We start from the raw sequence: 21,101 nt of genomic DNA on the forward strand, positions 1-21,101 counted from the left end.
TGTTGATTAAACAACTTTATATTGCTATCCCTTGGGTACCAAATGACTAAATCTATGCCGTATAATCTAAGATTCTGTTTCCCTTAGATAAATGTGACTGAGAGTCCAGTTTATATGCTTTGGGGGAAGTAAAGAGATTTTCCACTTAGCAGTTCTTCAGTGATCAAAGAAACAGCTGTTGCTTTCCAGTGTGTCCCCCTAAAGACTGCTTAACTCTCACTGAATTGCTCATGTGACTTCCTTTTGCTGGATTTTTGAGTGTCCTAATGCAAACAAGATCCTGCTACTTTGTGTAACCAAGGGGAAAGGATGGTTCTGATATTCAAGGAGTGTACAGTCCTTCACAAATCAATTTTATTAATTTAAACACAAAATTAATGGAGAAAACTTCTGTACACAATTGCGGACACAACACACTTTTTTTTCTTTTCTCTTTTTTCTTTCTTTCTTTTTTTTTTTTTTTTTTACAGTGAGGCCAAGATCAATTTTGTATTTTCAGTCTGCAGGGTACAAAAAAAAGTAAGATGAAAAGGGTAAAAAAATTCAACTTCAAGCAGAAAAGGAATCTTAATTCAATCCTTAAACAATTTGGAAAATTCACAAATGTTGAATTCTAGCAGCAACATGAAACTTGAGGGGAATAAAAAGATGGAGTCATTGTTTACTCTGAGTCAAAGCTGGTGACTCCTCCCTCCCCTCTCCTCAATATAATAATAAAGAAAATTTATCCAAAAAGTGATTTCATGGTAATGGAAAGTTTTAGATGAGATTTCTATTTCCATAGAAATTAGTCACTTTTGGAGAAACTTTCCTGTGGTGTGACAAAAGTGACAATTCTTATTTCCGCAATTTATGCTTGTCATTTAATACATAAGGGAGGAGTATCGTTTTTATTTGGTAGTGATGACCAAAGCCATGTCCACTATTGGCAATTAATTTGTCTCTGGGTAGGGAGGAAAACAGAATATGTAAGGGAAACGCAAAAGTTTTGCTGATTTCCAGATAATGTCCTCCAAATAAACAAAATGCAGACACAATAATAATTCTGAGCACATGAAAACTCTGCTAGTCTCCATTTTATTAATAAAATATATCTATCATCTATATTCTTTCTGTGGGATGAAGGATTTGAATAATCATTTTCCAAGTAGTTACATATAATACATGAGTGTTAAAAAGAGAAAATGAGGTGGTAAGAGGACTTTAATTTGAGTTAAGAAACTGCTCTGTTATTTTATCAAGGTCCTCCTAACAGCATTAAAGATCTCAGATAGAAGAACTGAGTGGTGAGGGAAAGATTTGGAAAACAAAATCCTTATTGACACTTGATATCCATGCTTTTTGGTCTTGACAACATCAAAAAAAGTCCATTATCTACATATTTATACCCAATACTTAGCTAAGGCACTTGCACACAAGTCTGTGCACATAGTGCCTCAAGGTTCACTATCAAGGCATTACTACCTCTCAATTTCATTTCCCTAAATAATATGTAAAAGATCATCCATTATTACAAATTTACACCAAAAATTCTTTCTGTACATGATTGTCTCAGTGATGTACATATTATACGTTTAAATTAGACATACTTTACTTTGCAATGTGCTAAAATTCAAAGTACTTGCCATGTACTTGGGCAAAAGCCTTTAATCCTTTATTTCTTAACATTATGTCCCTTCGCTCATTGTTGATGCCAAAAAGAAAATAGACTGGGAAACCTGTATGATAATGAGAATTATACCTCAGCAACTCTTTTGAAGACAAGTCTGTTCATAAATAAGTAGAGATGTACAGATTACCCGGGGAATGAGACACCAAAAAAGTAAACGCAAAACCTCCTTTGTGAGAGAAATTCTTCCACTGTTATTCAGGAAACACAAGTCAGTCTTTGTTGTGCAATCAAGTCTGCTGTATTGGAGAAGCTGTTTCTGTCACATTGAAAATGCTAAAACTGAAGTGTCTGCAGGTCCTTTCTTCACAGGTTTGAACCAGGAGTTAGTGTGGCAAAGACACAGTACGCTGTGCTAGAACATTCTCATGGCTTATTTTCATTGGATTCACAGTACTCGAGTCAACAGCTGTTCTGAAGAAATAGACGTGTTCCTCCATTAACCAGGAGGGCAGAGGTCAAGACCAGCAGCAGCTGCACATCCATATGTTGAAATCACTAAGTTCTGGAGTCCAGCGCTGACACAAGACTCAGGCCTGTTGGATTTGTCCCTGGTCACGGGGTAGTTGTGCAGTTTCAAAGTGTCATGTGGCTGTTACAGGTACTCCAGTTCCAAGGCGTGATGTAAGGCCATGAGATCCGAGTGACTGGAGACCCTCCAGAAGGGCATAGCGTGCTGCATAGGGGCAGACACACAGTGAAGTCAGGGAGGTTGCTAACCACACACCCTTCTGGTTCCTCCTGGCATCCCTTTGTTTCACTACTGTGAAAACTACCAGCTGTCATCAAATTGACTTAAAACAAAAATCTGAACTCAGTCCTCCCCAAAGAATACTGGACTGAGTTTTAAGTGTAATCTAGAGTCTGCTTCTTTTAAGAAGGTGAGGAGTATTCTTAAGTAGGTCTATACTGTAACTTATATATGAATTACTAGCTGTGACTCTACTGAAAACAGCTGCTATTCAAATATATATACATATATATATATACACATGCATATATACACACATACATATATACATATTTTGAAGAACGTGTATGAAAGTTAAACATGTATATGAAAATTAGAAGAAGACATGTCTTCACCAGGTGCTAGTGGCTCATGCCTGTAATCCTAGCTACTCAGGAAGCTGAAATCTGAGGATCATGGTTCAAAGCCAGCCCGGGCAGGAAAGTCAGTGAGACTCTTATTCCCAGTAAACCACTCAGTAAATCGGAAGTGGTGCTGTGGCTCAAGTGGTAGAGCACTAGCCTTGAGCTGAAGAGCTGAGGGACAGCAGAGTTCAAGACCCAGAGTTCAAGCCCCATGACTGACCAAAAAACCCCCAAAACAACAACAAAAAAAGATGTATCTTATGAGTCTAAGCCATTTTCCTTAGTTGGTAGTACTTTACAAGTTTCTAAATGTAATTTTTCTCAGATATGAAGCAACTATTATTTCCCATAATTCAATCATTTGATTATTTACATTGACTTTAAAATGACTTTTCCACACAGGAAAAATTCGAAATGGATAGCTAAAGTTGAATTTTGTGGTGGTTTAAACCATCAATCTAAAGATCAAGTTATAGGGGAATGTTTGTAAAATGTCTGAATAAACCAGAAATGAGAAAACCAGGTTACCTCAATCCGTAGAGGAGGAAATAAACTACAACTGCTCAAAAGGATCATGGTAAGCATTTATGCATCAACAAAAAGTTTTCTCCTGTGGGAAAGGTAACTATCACCTCTCAGAAGAAAATTAATAGATTTTTTTGCACACATAAATGATGTAAAGGCCAAAGTAAAATTTGTAAGTATAATTTTGGGGACATTTTAGACTAAGGAAAGACTCTGACTTAGAGGTAAACAATAAAAATGAGGTTTTGTTTTATTTATTCTCATTTGTAGATAATGAAAGCTACTATTCTGATATAGATCACATAGCTGTTATATACTACATTCAAACTATTAAGTACATCTATTAACAAAATCATATACTGAATTCTAATATAAAATATAGATCTTTCTGGACTCAATACTTCATAGTATTAATAAACTAAGTGGGTATCCTAAGATCTCTTTGGGGATATAAGGATACTTCTCCCTGGGCACCTTCAGATAACATTAATTCAGGAATTACCTGAGTATGCAAGACCATGCCTAGGTATATAAGAGATACATATGGCTATGTAAATAAATAGTAGAAATGTACAACAGTCATGGAAATTCCTCGTGTCTTCTTAGAGGGCAGCGATTAACTCTGCCTAGAGAATTAGGAAAATGCCTGTAAAGAGGTGGTGATAGTTGAACTGGGTATAAAAGGATGAGCATTCAGAAGATTACTCTGCTAACTGTGGGTCAGGGCACAGAAGATAAGAACTCTGGCTAGGTAGGAATAATGATAGGAATAATGTTCTTGACAAGACTAGCTAAAAGAGCTTTGTAAGTCATATTAAAGATTTTATTGATGACAATGATAGTTGTGATGTATTAGATTTTGTATCCAGCTCTGCTAAGTCATGGGAGATAAAGTGTTATTATTCTGATGAAGAAATGGAGACTTTAAGAGGAGAAGGTTTAAATAATACCTGGTTAAGATACCTACCAGATCTGGGCTGGATCTTCAGTGCCTGAATATTGTAATGTCTCTTATGTTGTAGTTTATTGATTCAGTTGGCACTCTGGCACTTGAGCCATGCCTCCATCCCTTATATTTGATGGTTACTTTGGAGATGGAGTCTGAAGGACTTTTCAGATCCAGCTAACTTTGAACCATGATCCTTTGGATCTCAGCTTCATGACTAACTAGGATTACAGATGTGAGCCACTGGTGCCCAGCATGACACATCACTGCAGCAACTATCTACAGGCAAAACCTTCCTTCCCTTTCTTATCCGATATTTTGCATTTATCTCTCTGGTCACATATAACATCCATCATTTAAAAAGCTGAGTACACAAATGCTTACAAGTAATTTAAATTTTGCCAAACTACCTCAAACACAATAATAAAAGGTTCCAAAATTTCAAAGCATATATTTTCTGATAGGAAGTATTGCTTTTGTAGGAATTTATTCCTCAGGCATAATTGCATGTACACATAAGGACCATTAACTGCAGAATTGCTTGTTATAAATACTGGAACCCACCTAAATGTTTAGCCTGAGGGGTCTAGTTAAATAATAGTATATCCATATAATGAAACACTGATGCAGTCACTTAAAAGGATTAGAGATGCAGCACTCTATATTCTGATACAGGAAAGTGCCAGGATGGATTGCTAAGTGAAAAGAGGAGGTATGGGAGGAAAAAAGTATATAATTCCCATCTGTAGTTTTAAAAAGACCAATTTGTGCTTTACTTTCATATGAACATGTTATTTCTCAGCAGTTTGCATAGGGAAGTATAAATGTTTCTGAGATTTCAAAAGATATATTTTTCTAACAGCTCATTTTGAAAATTATTGCACTTCTCCTTATGTCTCTTATTCTGCTCAAAAGAGAAGTGAATTTTTTCAGGAAGAAGATGAAATCCAATTTAAGACATGGCATTAAGAGTAAATCACTGAATGATTTTATAATAACACAATTCTCTGCAGTCCATGTTCTAAGCTCAGCTTCAGGCACCATCAGAATCTTCGTTTTGTCTTGTATTTCAGCAAATGTTGGTACACACATTTAAAATGAACATTTTTGATAAAGCCCTTGTTAATATTCAGAAAATGGATGCTTGTCATTGTTTTCAGTTATGCTTATTTAGTTTTAAATAAATTTCTGAAACAGAAGGCTATTCTAGAAATGATTTCTTTTATCAGACAGATGTCTAATTCTGTCACTCAAGCATACCATTTTTGGAGAACAGAATTATGTTTAAAAAGCATTTTAATGAGACAAATTATGGAATTAGATTAAATTACTTATGAAAGGCCTCAGACTATATTGGCAAAAAGACTCAGGATGACAGAACAGACTTCAAGTGCACTTTAATGACATAGCCAACTGGGGAATTGCTTACTGGATTTTGTTTCTGACTTAAATAAAATGTAGCACTCTTTAGCAAGCATTATTTAAGAAAATGAAAGACCTCTCTGAAGGGAAAAGAGCAGAGTGTTGGAGTACATTTTACAAGAACATAAGAAATCAAGAAGCAAGAGGTAAGTAGTTAAAACTGTGAAGTATGAAAAATAGGTTGATTTGTAAAACATTTTAGTGTACAAATGTATAGAACTTCATATCTATCACTTTAGCAATTCAAATGAGAGGAAAGTAGAAAACTATATAGATATATTACTAACAAAGCACATGAATTATTTTTGTTTATCTGTGAGTTTATGGTTTACTATAAAGAAAGTTGGTGATGTGAAGGTAAAACAAAGGAGGAGGCTGCAATGCTCATTATCTTGCCCATGTAATTGTAACCCCTCTGTACAGTATGTTCACAAAAAATAAAAATTAAAATTAAAAAAAAGAAAGTTGGTGATAAATGTCATGGCCAGAGAAACCCAGTTGGGTTCAAATCCTAGTGTGTCCACTTTCTAGCTATGTGATTTAGACCACCGAATGCCTTAAAATAAAGACTGAGATGTAAGGGTATACAATTGGCGATAATTTTTGTTAGTTATCATTCAGATTATTAATCAATCATTCTACAGCATAACTTGCTACCTTCATTTATTTCTTTATATATGGAGTTTCTTAATAAGGGATATTGTAGAATGGTAGAGATATTTTTCAAAAATTAAATTCTGTCCATATCTGATACTCATTGTCTATTGCCAATTATTATATACTTGTGTGTTAAATCTTATTATTTAAGTATTGACTAACTTCAAAAAGGCTAGACAGTTAGAAAACAGGCTGGTTACCAGTGCCTGTAATCCTAGCTACTTAGGAGGCTGAGATCTGAGGATTATAGTTCAAAACCAGCCTGGGCAGGAAAGCCCATGAGGCTCTGATCTCCCATTAACTTCCAAAAAAAGTCAGAAATGGAGTTATGGCTTAAGTGATAAAGTGCTAGTCTTGACCAAAAGCAGCTTAGGAACAGCATTCAAGCCCCAGAATTGACATAACACAAATAACAAACAGGACAGTTCAACTAGTCATTCTGCAAGATAAGAGGAATCTGAATCTTCTGAAAAATCTAAATTTTACACACACAGAGGCAGGTTTCAAGGTGCAAAGAACTTGCTGACATCAAATGTTCGTGTATGTTTACCACATCCAGTCATCCATGGAATCAAATTTGAAAGCTAGGAGGATTCATGCATAGTTAAAAAAAAAATGAAAGAGTATGCTCTTTGTAAGTAGCTGCCTAATTTCTTTTTGGTATGCCCCATGTTAAAAAAGAAAAAAGAATAGCATGTTCAAAGATAAATAGTGGTTGTACTTTTAACTTCTATTCAAAGAGCAAATATGCTATTCCTGCTACCTCTAATTCTCATATCAGACACACAAATCCTTTGTTTTCCATGATTTATGCAGTCCAGCAAAGACTAACTTCTAAGACCACATTTCTTCATAAAGTTTAGGAAAGGATGGCACAGAAACCTTGATGGGGGCTGGGAAGGTGGCTCAGTGGTAGAGCGCTTGCCTTGCATGCCTGAGGCCCTGGGTTCGATTCCTCAGCACCACATAAGCAAAAAGAAAAAAGCCAGAAGTGGCGCTGTAGCTCAAGTGGTAGAGCGCTAGCCTTGAGCTGAAGAGCTGAGGGACAGCACCCAGGCCCAGAGTTCAGGCCCCACGACCGGACCCCCCCCCCAAAAAAAAAGAAAAGAAACCTTGATAGGCCTCACAAGCTCTCAGCATGTTCCTTGCAGCTAAAGTGACTACCTTCATAGTCTTCCTCTACCTACCACAAACTACAAAGCCACACTATGACAAGTTTCTCCTGAAATTAAACTTCTGGTGAACACCAAAGGAAGAAGACCAGCCTGGCAGGCAGATTCACACTCTGGCCCCAGTCCATACTAGCATGAAATATTACTCTTCAACTCCACATTGCTCAGAGGTGCAAATGTGTTCCAGGCCTCTTCTGGTCACCAGGAGGGCCTGACTAGACATGACTTGGGGATTCCAGTGACTTTCCCAGGAAGACAACTTGCATCTGGATTTCCATCAAATATTCTCTTTAAATCTCCAGGATTGAGTTTTGGGAATTTTTGCTCAGGCTGGGCTATCTTCATAAAATCTTTCCCCACGGGCTAACAGATGTAACCCAATGAAAGTCATGTTCACTAGTGAAGTGGGAAGGTCAGGACTAATACTTCCACAGAAGTGTGTCAAGCACTAGCAGACAAGAGGAATATTTGGGCGGGGGCAGGATCTAGTGGTGAAGGGGTTCCATGAATGCCAAACACACTCAGAAGGTTTGTGATCCTAGGCACACACTGTATCTAGGGCATCACTGACATCATCAATCAGATCGCCAACAAAATTATATCAATGTCTCTGCTCCTCTGGAATCTGAAGGTGAGTCAAGGTATTACCAGAGACTAAACAATCTGACTACATGCCATGCTTGATGCTCAGTGCTGCTTTTGGTGATCCTGAAATACTAGAAATCTGCCATTTCTAGTTAACATTGGGATACCCCAGAAGAACTTAATTGTATTCTTTGTGGAAACATACAAGGACTTCCATGAATGTGTGAGGCAAAGAGGAAGAGAAATTATGCTATTAGTTAATCTCATACTTATAGATCACTGAAGTAACAATTTAGAAAGTTGCATAAAAAATGAAGACAGTTTACAGACAACAAACTAAGCAATAAAAGTCTCTACCTCTGAAGCTTAGAATTAGCTGCTGGAACAGACATACAAATAATAATGAGTACCATTTGTTGCTGACTTACATATATTAGGCTGTTTTATGAGGGCTACATACCCTAAATGAATCTAAAACATGACTTAGGCCAGAGAGTTAGGCACTATTATTATTGCCATTTATGGACAAGAAAAACAGATAGGCAGTAAAGCCATAAATTGAACCTCGGCAGGATGAAGAATCCAAGTTATTTGCCATTAGAGCTTCTCCAGTTAAACTACCAGTGAGCCTTACTGAGCTGAAAAAGCAGAGAACATGTACAAGGTTGTAGGGTTATGTCCTGTGTGAACTGGGTTTTAGCAAATGAGGACAGAGAGAAAGGCAGTAGGGAAAAGGTTATCCCAGGGAAAGTAAACAGCAGGGAGAAAAATGCTGGACAAAGGAAAATGAAGATTTAGGTACATCTCCTAAAGGTCATGAGTGGGAAACTGAATTGCCTGCTGAAGTCCAGAGGGCAAGGTTCTTACCAGGGCATCAGTGGCTTTTAGGGAGAGGAAGGCCTGAGGCAACCTACCTTCTCTCTCTGGACAAGTTATGCCTTCCACTATATGATGTAAAACATCAACCTTTCATCAGATGCTGATACTATGCTCTTGGCTTTCTGGAACTATGTGCCAAATAAATGTGTATTCTTTATGAATTGCCTTGTCTCAAGTATTTTGTTACAGTAATGGTACATGGACTAAAACAGAAGTCAGCATATGAATTGCACTGCAGGGTTTGGTGGAGGGGGTAGAAAGATCAGACCTGTAGGTTGTAACCAGACTGTGAAGACCCTGAGTGTGAAGCTAAAGAAGGGGATGAGATGGCTCTGCTAAGGAAAATGATGGAATTACACCTACAGAGATTCAAAGGAATGCAATGAAATGTAATGAACAAATGGCGAGTTAGGCCCACTCCCTTCCAAAAACCCTGAGTGACGGAGGCAGGGAGGCACTGACTTTATGATAGAACGAAAGCATCAAGACCTCCAGGGCAGGCAGCCATTTTCATCTTGCAAGGCAGCTCAGACCACCTTCCAGAGGCTTTCTGAAGTGATACTTCAAAACCTCCTGGCAGTGTCTGACCTGGGTAAGAAGAGGTACGCTGGCCTGAGGACAGCATGTACGTCATCTCTATTCTGGATGATGACTACGCCACTAAGCTTTCCCTACTGTCCTCAAAGTCTACATTTTATGAAGACCTTTAAGCTTGTGTAAAACACTTCAGTAGGCTCCTTCATTCTGCCCTTCTATCATACTTCTGGTTCTGTAGACACTGCCATTTTGCCAAGAAGTGAACCTTGTGAGATGACTCAGTCAGGAGAAGGTTGAGGACAAGGAATAGAACAAGGTGCACCAGCTAGGGACTCACCTTTTTTGCTCCTTGTTCTTCTTCTACACCATCTCCTATCACAACATATACCACTTTTCTTCCAAATCTTTGAATTATCCTCTCAAAACAGCTTTCCTTTCCTAATGAACAAAAATAAATTGTAGGAAACGTTAAGTTTAACTCAGTGAGACAGAACTGGGCCTTCTTATACTCAGTGCTTTGTTCATGCTTCCGATTTAACTCTGTTCATCTAAAACAACTAGGAGTGCTCTGTCACTCAATTAAATGAGAAATGGTACCATACACTAAAAAACTGTGAATTAATTAGCAATATTTCATCTATCTCTTCATAGTTTAAAGACCACAATTTGCAGTAAAACTTTTATTATTATTCTCCAAGCTGAGACTAAAAGGCATGTAATTCTGGAAACTTTCCACATGTTTTACAAACAAACAGTTTCATAATATATCAAACTCTGAAAATAATAACTGATCCAAAAACTACTGAGAAGGATAAAAAACAACATAGCTGGGCTTGATTTCTGATATAGCAAGGTAAAACATTGGAACTAGTATATCCCTTTATTTATAGCTTGAAAGATCTGCAAAGCCTAAAATGTTTACTTTGCAATATTCTCATAAAACTCCTGAAATGAATGTCAGGTAATTTGGGGTATTACAGGAAGACCTCATGTCTGCATCTCAGGTTAAATAAAGGCTTTTCTAGAGGAGAACTGGGCTAAAGGTAATACAACACCTTTATCTGTCTATTATCTTTCCCATGGAGGGACTTATTTGGACTCCTGCAGCAGCTCAGCTAGGCCAGGGCTGTCAGCACAACCCTGCAGCAAATGCATGCTTTGTTTCCTCTGATGGACAAACTGGTGTTCCAAGTCTGGGTTGCCAATAAGGTCATTTTACTGGACAATGGGACAGTTTCTACTTTTCAAATGTGAATGGCTGAGCAAGGGCCTGCACCTCTTTCAAATAAGGATCAGATATACACATGAACAAATTGCTTGTTTGCTTAAACAAATGTCTGCTTTATATTTGTGTTTTGCACTAAAATCTCTCATTTGCATCTGATAGAGATGAAATAGAGCCGGCCTTATTCAAAGGATGCAATTTCAATGCTGCTGTAGTTGCCCACTAAATTGTGAAATATTGAATCACTTTAAGAGACACCAGTGCAGTGGAATATAAAAGTATGAAATATAAAGTGCAGTGAAAACTCCACATATGCCTGAAACTTTCCCCTCTTTCTTGTGGAGAAATAGAATTTAAACTGGAGGTTAAACGTGAAGTCTGTTAGGTGGACAAACAAAATCCTAAATATGCTTTCCTATGTACTATCTACAGGCTTCATTGTGAATCTCTGGTCATGTGGAGATTTTTCACAGTAAATATAGCTGGCTTTTAGAAGTTAGTTAGAAGTTTTTATACAAAGTATTCCCTTTGATGAATCCAGTTTGACTGAAAGAGCAACACAGCTGTGCAAAATGAGGTAGTAATGGGCTCCTCTATGACACTAGCATTTTGCCTACAATGAAAATTCCTGGAGTTTTAACTGTCTCCACATATATTTCATTAGATGGCACATTGGCAATAGCCACTGGTGCTTTGAGCTCTTCTTTTCTTATTAAAAATGTAGAAGAATTTATGCAATTTTTTGCCACCACATATTTTCTCATTCTAAGTTTTATTTTATACTCAAAGAAATGAAAGCCTCATATGTCAAACAAAATACTCACTTAAAAATATGCAGTGCTCAGCATCTTTACAATAAAATTAAATTAAAAAACTATCCAGTGTTTACTGGATTGCAATTACAACGTTTTATTATGATACAATTTAAGATTAAACTTCAATGCACAAGCTCCTAATACATGATTTGTATTTTATTCCCAGGAGACAAAGGGCTCCAGTTCTGTAACATACCCTTCTCTGGAACTTTCTTGTGCTGATACCTCTTTTAGTAATATAGATGAAAATAGGATTAACACTTGACTTAATGTAAACTGGCTGCTAGACTATGAAACAGGAGAGCATATCACATTTCTGATTATAATGGGCAACTTTTTCTACTTGGTATATTACCCTCTTTGTATATTTCAGCATTCTGCCTTGGCTTTTCTTAGGAAGCCTAGAGTCATCTGACAATACCAGGAAGAGGTATTTTCAGTGTGAGAGCGTCCCTGTATGCCAATGGGCTCTTCAAACAGTAGCACCATATGACCAAACCTCACTTTTCCATCAATTGATCACACCACTACTAACCCAGGTGCCCAAAAGAAACTCCTGTGTGAGACTTTTTAAATACCACTGTTTCTTTGCATCTATATCTTTTTTATTCCAAACCAGGGTTTAACTAGGTAAAAAAGTGCTGGTGTTATTGTCATTGTGATGAGTAAATGAGACACACCCGATCCTCAAGAATATTAAAGTCTGGTGGTAAAGTCATACATACATAAGTGCATGCACAATTGTTTGTGATCATTTAGTAAATACTCAAGGAGAAGTATAGCAATATAGACAATAGAACTATAAGAATTCCATTTTTGGATGGGAAGGGGAAACAAAGGAGGAGGCTACAATGCTTGATAAGAAATGTACTCATTATCTTGCCCATGTAATTGTAACCCCTCTGTACAGTATTTTCACAATAAAAAAAAGAACTCCATTTTTGCCTCTTTTTCTTTTGAGAAAGAAAAACCAGCTGTGTCCCATCTTCTAGGGTTCCTTCTCCTTCCCTGGACTTATGAATATCCCATTCATTTTTTGTAGGTGAGTAGATGACAACACCTAAGTCTACCCTTCCAACTTTGGCTTTTCATGAGTATTGCACACCAACGGCTTAGGACCACATGCAAGTTCCTTAGCAGGGAAGTTCTTTTTATTTTTCTGTCCATTAATCCCATTAGCACATCTGCCTGGTAAATTCTTATTTAGCCTTCTATATATGCAGCTCAAATGTCATTTCGTCTCCTTGCTTTCACATTCACTCATGCCTGCCTCCCAATGCCTGTGAGCAAATGATTTCTTGGCTGTTGCACATAGCTTTTACTTTTACTATTTCCCCCCAGTGGTACTGGAGCTTTAACTCAGGTCCTCATGCACTTGAGCCATGCCTCCTGCCCCCCAGATTAGGGTTTCTTGATAATTTTGCCCACATTGGCCTGGAACCACAATCTTCTTACCTCTGCATCCCACATGGTTGGAATGGCAGGTATGTGCCACCATGCCATTCTTTATTCTTTATTAACTTAAACTCTATGTAAATTTCACATTAGGCTTTCCCCCCTTAACTGTGTTTCTTCTTGCAAGGAGTTTAACTTTTGTTTTTATCATGAGAATTTAGTTATTTGTACATATGAATCAAAACAACAAAAACCCATTTTTAGTAATAGCAGAAGAAACGGTTTGTTTTCTCTTTCCTACTTTGCATAGTTTAATATTAATATTACTAGCTAATATTGCTATTTGTTTTACTTACAACATATTTTGGCTGATAGTCGAAAAAAAAGAATAAAAGATAGTCCGAATTGATGTTAAATTACAGCTAAAGATCACAGATCTTAAGGTTAGCCAGAAAAGTAAAATTTCATAACTTTAACAACATGAATGATCCTTTTTCTTTCCCTTGTTGTCTAAAGCCAATTTTGAAAATAAAATCGCTATTCCGTTTTTGACCTCTTGAATTTCTGAAAGAAAAAAACGTGCTTTGACTACCTTTCATTGTTACTAACTTGAAGGACATACATTTAGTGATTAAAAAAATCAGCACAGCTCACCTATTTTCGTTGCACTGTAAATATTTTCTATTGGAAATACAACTCCTAATCCATATAACAGGACTTTCGCCAAGGCTGGGATAAGCTGAGTAGTAGTTACTAAAATATTCACACAGTTCGTCCTGTGAGAACAGAAAGAAGCAGCAAAGACTGTTGAAAAATAAATCTCCAAAACAAACACAGACAAGCAACACCTCTGTCCTAGCAAAGGCCTCACCGGGAGTGAATGAGGGAGAGGGCTTTCAGGGCCAGGGTCAGCCAGGAGTCGGTCAGCGCTTCAATCTCAGCTCTCAGCTGAAGCCAGGCTTCCCTCTTAGCTGGGCCCAGCAGACCTGAGGATTGAAAGCACAGATGAACCACCTTACCGAACTCTATTAAGGAGAAAGGTTTAGGAAAACTACCAAGGCACCCTTGACTACGCAGTACACACAGTCGGTGTTCACCTAGACCAATCGGTTGCATATGTGTGTGCCATTGAGAACATCTTGTGACCTGACATACCTAACCTCCCTTCTGGCGACAGGAGGCATCTCTTTTTGGGGGTGACCCTGCTCTCTCCCCTGCTTCTAGCTCTGGCTACAGGGTGGGAGGGTGACTTTGGCCTGGCAGGGACAGCAAGTCTTGGAACTTTTGCTAATTTTACAGGAAGATATTGCCCCTCCCCTGTGGAAGTTCTAAACTGGTTGGATACAAACCTAGATCTACTGGTGGCCACTCTGCCCCCTCCTAGTGACCTAATAAAAGTCCTGCCCAGAGGAAAGCACAGGTCTCCACCATAGCTTTATTTGGGCATCTGGCTCCAGTCAGGCCAGAGGCTCATCTCCTCCCTACACTTGTCATCACTAATTCAAACACATTCCTATTTCTGCTAAAGCCCTTCTGACCACTATGAACCACAATGGAAAGCCCAACATCTACTCAGCAGAAGGAATATACTGGCTTAACTTGTGATTTGGGCAGTGGTTGGCCAGCTCATTTTGTTGGATGGAATGAATGTCAGAGAGGTCAAGGAACTTGCCCCAGGTCACACCACTAAGTAACCAGACAAAGCAGCTGACTCTAGTCGACTATTCCTGTCACTAAATCACAGCAAAACAACTACTAGTTAGATGAAACTGGACTCAAAAAGCTCTTCAAGCCAAACCGGAGTAACCCCAAAGAGAGTGGATTATCTTCACTATGCCACTAGGGTGTCAGGTGCAGTCACTTGCCTCCCACATTGTTCTTGTAGTTGTTGTAGATCTCTTTTACTCGTCTATAGCGGAAAGCCAGCTTTCTCATCCAGTCCACGCCACCCCGGACCCCAGTTGCCAGACATAAATTAGCACTGGTGGCTGCAGCAGGAAAGCCGTCGGTTCCAAAGTTATATGTGCTATTTAGATGCAAGAAAAGCCCACAGTTAACGGAACAGAAAACTCATCTGGATCAGTCAAGCAATTCAGCTGAGTCTGGGGAGAGCATCGGTTGGGCAGCTAAGGGCTAAGGGTACCCACCTTAGATCTTGTCCATTGTCATCTGAAGAAACATCATCTATATGAACTTGGTCACATTCCTAAAAGAAATTAAAATGATAAATGTTAATTTTGAAGAAACACCTATGTTTTATTATTTTAAAACCAAGTTATTTTTAAAGCACCTTAATTGTAGTGTTTTTCAATAATGTCAATCAGTAGGTGGCAGTCTTGTGAAATTGACATTTTTACCTACTTAGGGTCTTCTCAAGGAAACAAAGCAATGTCATCAAGGACTACTGTTATTCAACTTCAGAAAACACATTTTTGTGTTTAGAAAGGAAAGTGGTTGAAAACAATTAGCATATGTGTTCCATAAACCTCAGGTACCCTAAGACATCATGCTGCTCTGAGCTGATTCAGTGAGTGCCTAAGCATAACTGGAACCAGACATCTTGGTAAATGTAACATGCTAGAAAAATTAAACCTGATGCTAACTGCCAATGAAATTATGACCTCTGATTGCTGCTGAGCCACACACCAACACAGCCCCAGGCCAGTGTGCTGAGGAGCCCAGACAGAAAATCTGTTACTGGTTTGCCATTTATTTGAGAGATGAGAGTTTTATTCTTTGTGCGTGTGCGTGTACATCTGTGTGTATGTGTGTGTGTGTGTGTGTGACAGTGAGAGAGAGAGAGAGAAAGAGAGAGACAGAAGCAGGAGACTTCAAACTCTAAATAAAAATAAGTAACCATATACGTAGTATTTTTTACTTTTTTTAAAAAAAAATTAACGTGCTGTTACCTATTCATTCCAAGTGTTAGATTTATTAGTTTATTGTAGCATAATGTTATTTTGACCCGACTTGAGTTTTAAATCCTAAACAGCACACGAAATGTTTAGACCAGCTGGTTGTCACAGGGGCATGAGGGGTGAGGGGGCTTACAGCTCTCCTGGGCTGAGGGAATGTTTGCGCACCTGCCTGCATAGGAGCAGGGCACATGTTACTGCTTCTACCTCCACTCCTGGTAAGCTTCCAGAAAGAGAATGTGCTCAATAACTTCGGCCAGATAAATGAAGACATGCTAGTTTGGAACCAGCTAAGGTGTCTAGTCCAGAAACGAGTAACCCATACCCTTCTGATTTGTCATGTCCCTTCCTTTACATTTATCTTATACTTATTCTCATTAAAGTTTTAGTTAAAAATATTCATGAAAGAAATTTCCAGGCACATATCCTGTCTTTCAAAAAGTTCATCTTGACTAAGGCTCTGGTCATGCTTCAGTTCAAGTTAATTTTGTTAACTCTAGCCTCTCTCTCTAGTGCTTGATGTTCAGATTGCTAACAAAGATCATATATGTAAAAGACCACAGTAACAGGAGGTGTGTTTCTATGTTGCTGACTCCTTCTCAACAAATTCTTCTCTCTCCATGGATTTGTGAGGAAGGGAGCAGGAGATAGAAGTAGAAGAAACTCAAACCAGCTGTTCCTTAACAGAATTAAAATTGTGACCCCCCAACCTCTTCTCCAAAGCATCTATTTTCCAGGCAGCCCTCTCCCAGCAAGCAGCAAGTTCCAGGGAGGAAAAGACTTTGACCTTGTAACCCTCCCAGGCTCTCTAGAGGTCTATAACCCCAGATAAGAAAAAAGAAAAAGCCTGGCTAGCAGCCCTCACATGCTGACTGTGAATTTAACATTTGTAAAACAGGTCATTCTTGGAAAACACAGTGGGGAACTTCGTAGAGTTAACAATTTAATCTTATTTTAGGAGAGGTATGATAGTTGCATTTTCAACAACCTACTTACTCCAGGTTTAGAGAGTTACTAAATCAGGAGACAAAACTTCTGATCTTTACCCAGAAGAGTAATTGTTATGCTGTTGGTAACCTTTCCTCCCCTCCCCCCACCAAGCAATGTGGGTTCTGGAAAAAATAAAAATAAAGAAAGGGAGAAAGAAAAGTAAGAAAGAGGAAGGAAGGAAGGAGGGAGAGAAGGTAGGAAGGAAGGAAGGAAGGAAATAAGGAAGGAAGGAAGGAGAAATTTTCTCTTGAGAAAGAACAGAAGGGAGGAGGAAGTCAGGGAACAGAGGGAAAAAAAGAAAGAATTTAATTCAAGAACTGAAAACTGACCTGGAATTCCTGGTTGACATTAAGGGTGGGAAGAATTGTTTGGAAAAAGAAGTAGGACTCTTTTCTTAAACTAGTTCAGTTGTAAATCTTCACTAACAGAAGTCCCTATCTTGAGGAACAGTTAGGTTAAAGATTCCATAGTTGCTCTTCTTCTCCACACATTTTCTTCTGCTAGCTTTTTTTTAAAACTTACTGTTCCCAGACCTCATTAGAAAAACTGGTCAATATTTGGGTTAGTTATAATTGTCAACAGCTTCAAAGTGTTACTTGCAAAGAGTAAATTCAGTCAACCATGATTTGATTAAAGCAGAGTTTGGTGTAAAGGCCACAAAGAAATCCTCATTCTTTATCATGAGAATTCATTACAGAATGAATTTCATGAAGGATGACTCAAAAGTCAAGAACACTCTTGAAAAGGCCTAATTAGCACCTTTAAGCATGAAAAATGACTATGTCAATATGCTGTTGGAATTGTTGCTCACTGTATTTAATGAACAGCAGAAAAATGTACTACCGTACTAACTTCAGATCTACAGAACACATGCTTTAAGTCTTTCTGGGAGCCTCAATGAATAGCGTAAGTTCTTAAGCTTTTTAAGTTTCCTCAATAATTTATGGAGAAACTGTAGTATCATTCTCTTGATTACCTACAAAAATTTAATAATCATAATATTCAATGTACATATATGAAAATGGAGCTAGGAAACTTGAGGGTGTGGGTGGTGTTGGGAGAGATGGGGGAGAATACTGGAAGGAATGACACTGATCAAGATGCCGTGTGCTGAATTGCAACACCTTTGTATAACTACTTAAAGATAATTTAATAATACTTAATCCCTAGGGCTAGAAGGTATCTTTTCTTATCATGAGGAAATCTTGGGTTTGATCCTCGTGCATGCACATACAAATAATTAATATTAATTAATAATTTCCCCAAAGATGGCAAGTATTAGAACATTGTACTATTTCACAGTGGAGCCACAGATATTAACTTGTCCTAGGTTTGTGTACTCTCAAATTTGAAATCTTGCCCTTATTCAGCTATCCTGGAACTCAGAGCCTTCCAGGATGGTGAACTTTTCTCCTTTGGCTTTTTAGAAATCATCTAGCTTTTTGTTTGTCTTCTCTTAAGCTTAATTTTAGGTTTTCATTTTTGCCATCTATACTTGGTCATTTTTAGTCTCTAAATTTACTGTAAACTCACACAATTAGACAATGGAGGGAGAACAGGGCTGCACTTAGAGCTCTTGGTTTTAAACAGAAAGGGATCTTGAAGCCAGCAACAGAATGTGAACACACTGGAAGATTCTACAGATGCAAAAGACAAACACCATGTTGTTTTTGAGGTGTCAAACTATTCTTCTAAAAAAAAAATCCCTAGTTACATGCTTACAACACAGAGAGCAAAACAGAATTCCATGGGAAAATATGTTCTTATTCCAAAACCAGATTGAAAGTGCTGAAAGAGCACTTTTGAAATTAAGTTTCCAAAAGTATGCTATGGGGCTTTAAGGAGTTGAAATAATTCACAAATCCAAGTCTTGGGACAGTGTTTACATTTCTAGGGCCTTTGCCAAGCCAGCATGCTTTACATATTAATCTGCATCACAGGGTGTTGGGGTGCCCAAAGGACATCTACTCTGGGTGTCTGGCCTGAGATCTCCTTGGGGGAAAAGGTAGGGACTGGTAGGGTACTGGATGGGAGCTTTGATCAGCATGCTAGCTTAAAATGGAAAATTCTTCAAGGTCTCCAGTCTTAAAGGGGAAAAAAAACATCAAGTATCAGTGACCACAGGAGGAAAACATCACAAGGCCTCTGTGAGAAAATACAACTATTATTTAAACTTTACTCACAGGTGTCCTCAGGCCAACAGGCTGAACATTCAGATGGGAACTTCTCACAAGAAACCTAAAAGTATTCCTCACAAGAAAGCTAAGTACTCAAACCTCCAAAGGCCAATGTTCTCACCCTAGAGATAACCCTGCTTTCCATCTATGGAAAGTATATTTGTTAACAGGAACTGCAATTGGTTTCCAGAAAGCACTGACTGTTTCCTTGAACTCACAATTAACTAAAGGCATGAGAATAGCCTGGCACCTCTGCCTCCATTTTATATTTGCCTTTGCTCTAAGTCATTCTTTCTAAAAATCACTTTGTAATCCCCTTGGGTTCCAGGAAAGACAGGACTGATTGATAGCATCTTTATGACCAGGGATGGAGACTACCTCTAAGAAATAACAGCCTGGCAGGGCAGATCCTCACCAAAGAGAACAATTACCTACAACTGCCAGGCTTTCCCTTGGAGCAGGGAAAATCATCACATGGGAACAAGATTGCTCCTCTCAAGTGCTGACAGAATAACAACTTCTTCAGGACTTGGAGAACCAGAACTGAAATAATGAGCAGAGCAGGCCACTGCGACTCTTTATGTATATCTCTGTCCTGGGCCCTATTTCTCCTTAAATTTAAACCTAACATTCAGATATGTTTCCCAAAGATGGCTGAAGGTGAACTGCAGAGCCTTCTTTCAGTAGCCTTGCTTGAGCTAGATACTAAACCTCCTTTCTCTGCCCATTGCCATGGCTCTTTATTTGGCATATAAAAAAATGTAAGTGGCCAGACTGACACATGGAACTCCTAGACTCCAGGTTCTGCCAAGGTCACAATAGCATTTTCTCTAATGTTGGTCGTGACCAAAGAAAGGACTTCCTGGCTGTTTGTAGCTTGGAGGACCGCAGCCTACTTTTTCTGTGCTTAGGGTTTGTGAAAGTGTCCCCCCCCCATTCCCCAAATGGAGCATGGATGCGTGGCATCCATCCTCCAGTGCAAACCCCAACCCATCCTGTCATCACTCTGAAGAGATTGGCACTTCAGAGAGACTTCATCCTGAAGAACTGCCACTGTGGTCACCAGGTCTTGGCCATGATGGAGGTGCAGAGAGAGTGTGATTGGAGGTGATGAGAGCATGGCTTTTGGAAAGTCACAGTGAGCCAGTGCATCCTAAGTGGGAGGTTTGAAGCTCAACAGTCTAGATGAGGTCTCAGACATGGCAGGCAGAGGTGACTGAGGGCCGATGACCACCCTCTGAGGTGTGGCGTTGGGCCCACCAATACTACCTTGCAACCCTGTGCTCTAACATGACAGGCTGCTGCCATCATCTTTCAGACAAATACCACAAAGCAAACGGCCAGTGTTTACCTTTGCCTAGCTTTCCTTTCTATGCCATGGCCTGTGTGTTCCAGAGAAAAACAAAGAAAATAAGCAAGTTTCAGTTCCTACTGGCCTTCAGCTCAGAGACAGTGAAGCACTCACAGGGCCGGATTATAAACGGCTCCCATGGATGGCTAGGGAGCACTGCCAACATATGAGGCAGCCCAATACAGCCCGGGTGCAGCGGGTGGGCAGAGAGCCACAAGGAGTAAGATCTCATGGTAACTGCACATTCGCTTTTATGACTCTGGCTGTACTGTTTTTCTGCCTTTTTGGTCCCTTCTGTCATTTTTCTTGGCATCAGAACTCAAACTGACCTTTTTCTGATCCATCATCATCTCTGGCCTTCTAGGGGTGGGCCATAGACTTTTGTTCCTTTGGATCAAGCCCCAGGAACAACTCAGATTTTGTACAGGGGCTCATATGCAAAATATTAAGTTATGGCAGAATTTTTCTGCAAATATTTATTCTGCTTTGATACTGTAGTGCTTGTACTTTTCCCCCAGCCTTTCACTTGCACCATAATTATGTAAAAATACACCATATGATTCAAGCTAGTTGAGGAAAATTAAGAAAAAGAATTAAGACAGTTACAATGGGTCTTATTATCTGTGCCAAGTAGAGTGACGAAGCTGCCAGCCATTGCAACTTTTTCCCTCTGAACATGAACCTAGACACACAAACGTGGAGAAAACTTGAAGCCTCTGGATAAACAGAGACTCTGTGAAGCTTTT

The 21,101-nt window shown here is 38.9% G+C and overlaps 1 protein-coding gene across 5 annotated transcripts in view; it reads right to left on the reverse strand.

Moving 5' to 3' along the window:
* Positions 1-454: 454 nt before the first annotated feature.
* The window catches only part of Eya1 (EYA transcriptional coactivator and phosphatase 1), a 140,954-nt gene continuing 120,307 nt past the window's right edge, over positions 455-21,101 (reverse strand). For 3 of the 5 annotated variants that reach the window (XM_013028423.1, XM_013028426.1, XM_013028425.1), the window contains 6 exons: positions 15,070-15,128; positions 14,788-14,948; positions 13,794-13,908; positions 13,577-13,698; positions 9,825-9,925; positions 2,246-2,345 (listed from right to left, as the gene is read on the reverse strand). In XM_013028423.1, coding sequence (XP_012883877.1) covers positions 2,265-2,345; positions 9,825-9,925; positions 13,577-13,698; positions 13,794-13,908; positions 14,788-14,948; positions 15,070-15,128 — 639 coding nt within the window. In that variant the 3' untranslated portion in view covers positions 2,246-2,264. Of the gene's footprint in view, positions 2,346-9,824; positions 9,926-13,576; positions 13,699-13,793; positions 13,909-14,787; positions 14,949-15,069; positions 15,129-21,101 lie in introns of all 5 variants that reach the window. The other 2 variants (XM_013028424.1, XM_013028422.1) reach the window with 1 other exon arrangement.

This window comes from Dipodomys ordii, unplaced genomic scaffold (assembly GCF_000151885.1).
Source record: "Dipodomys ordii isolate 6190 unplaced genomic scaffold, Dord_2.0 Scaffold109, whole genome shotgun sequence".
Taxonomy (NCBI): domain Eukaryota; kingdom Metazoa; phylum Chordata; class Mammalia; order Rodentia; family Heteromyidae; genus Dipodomys; species Dipodomys ordii.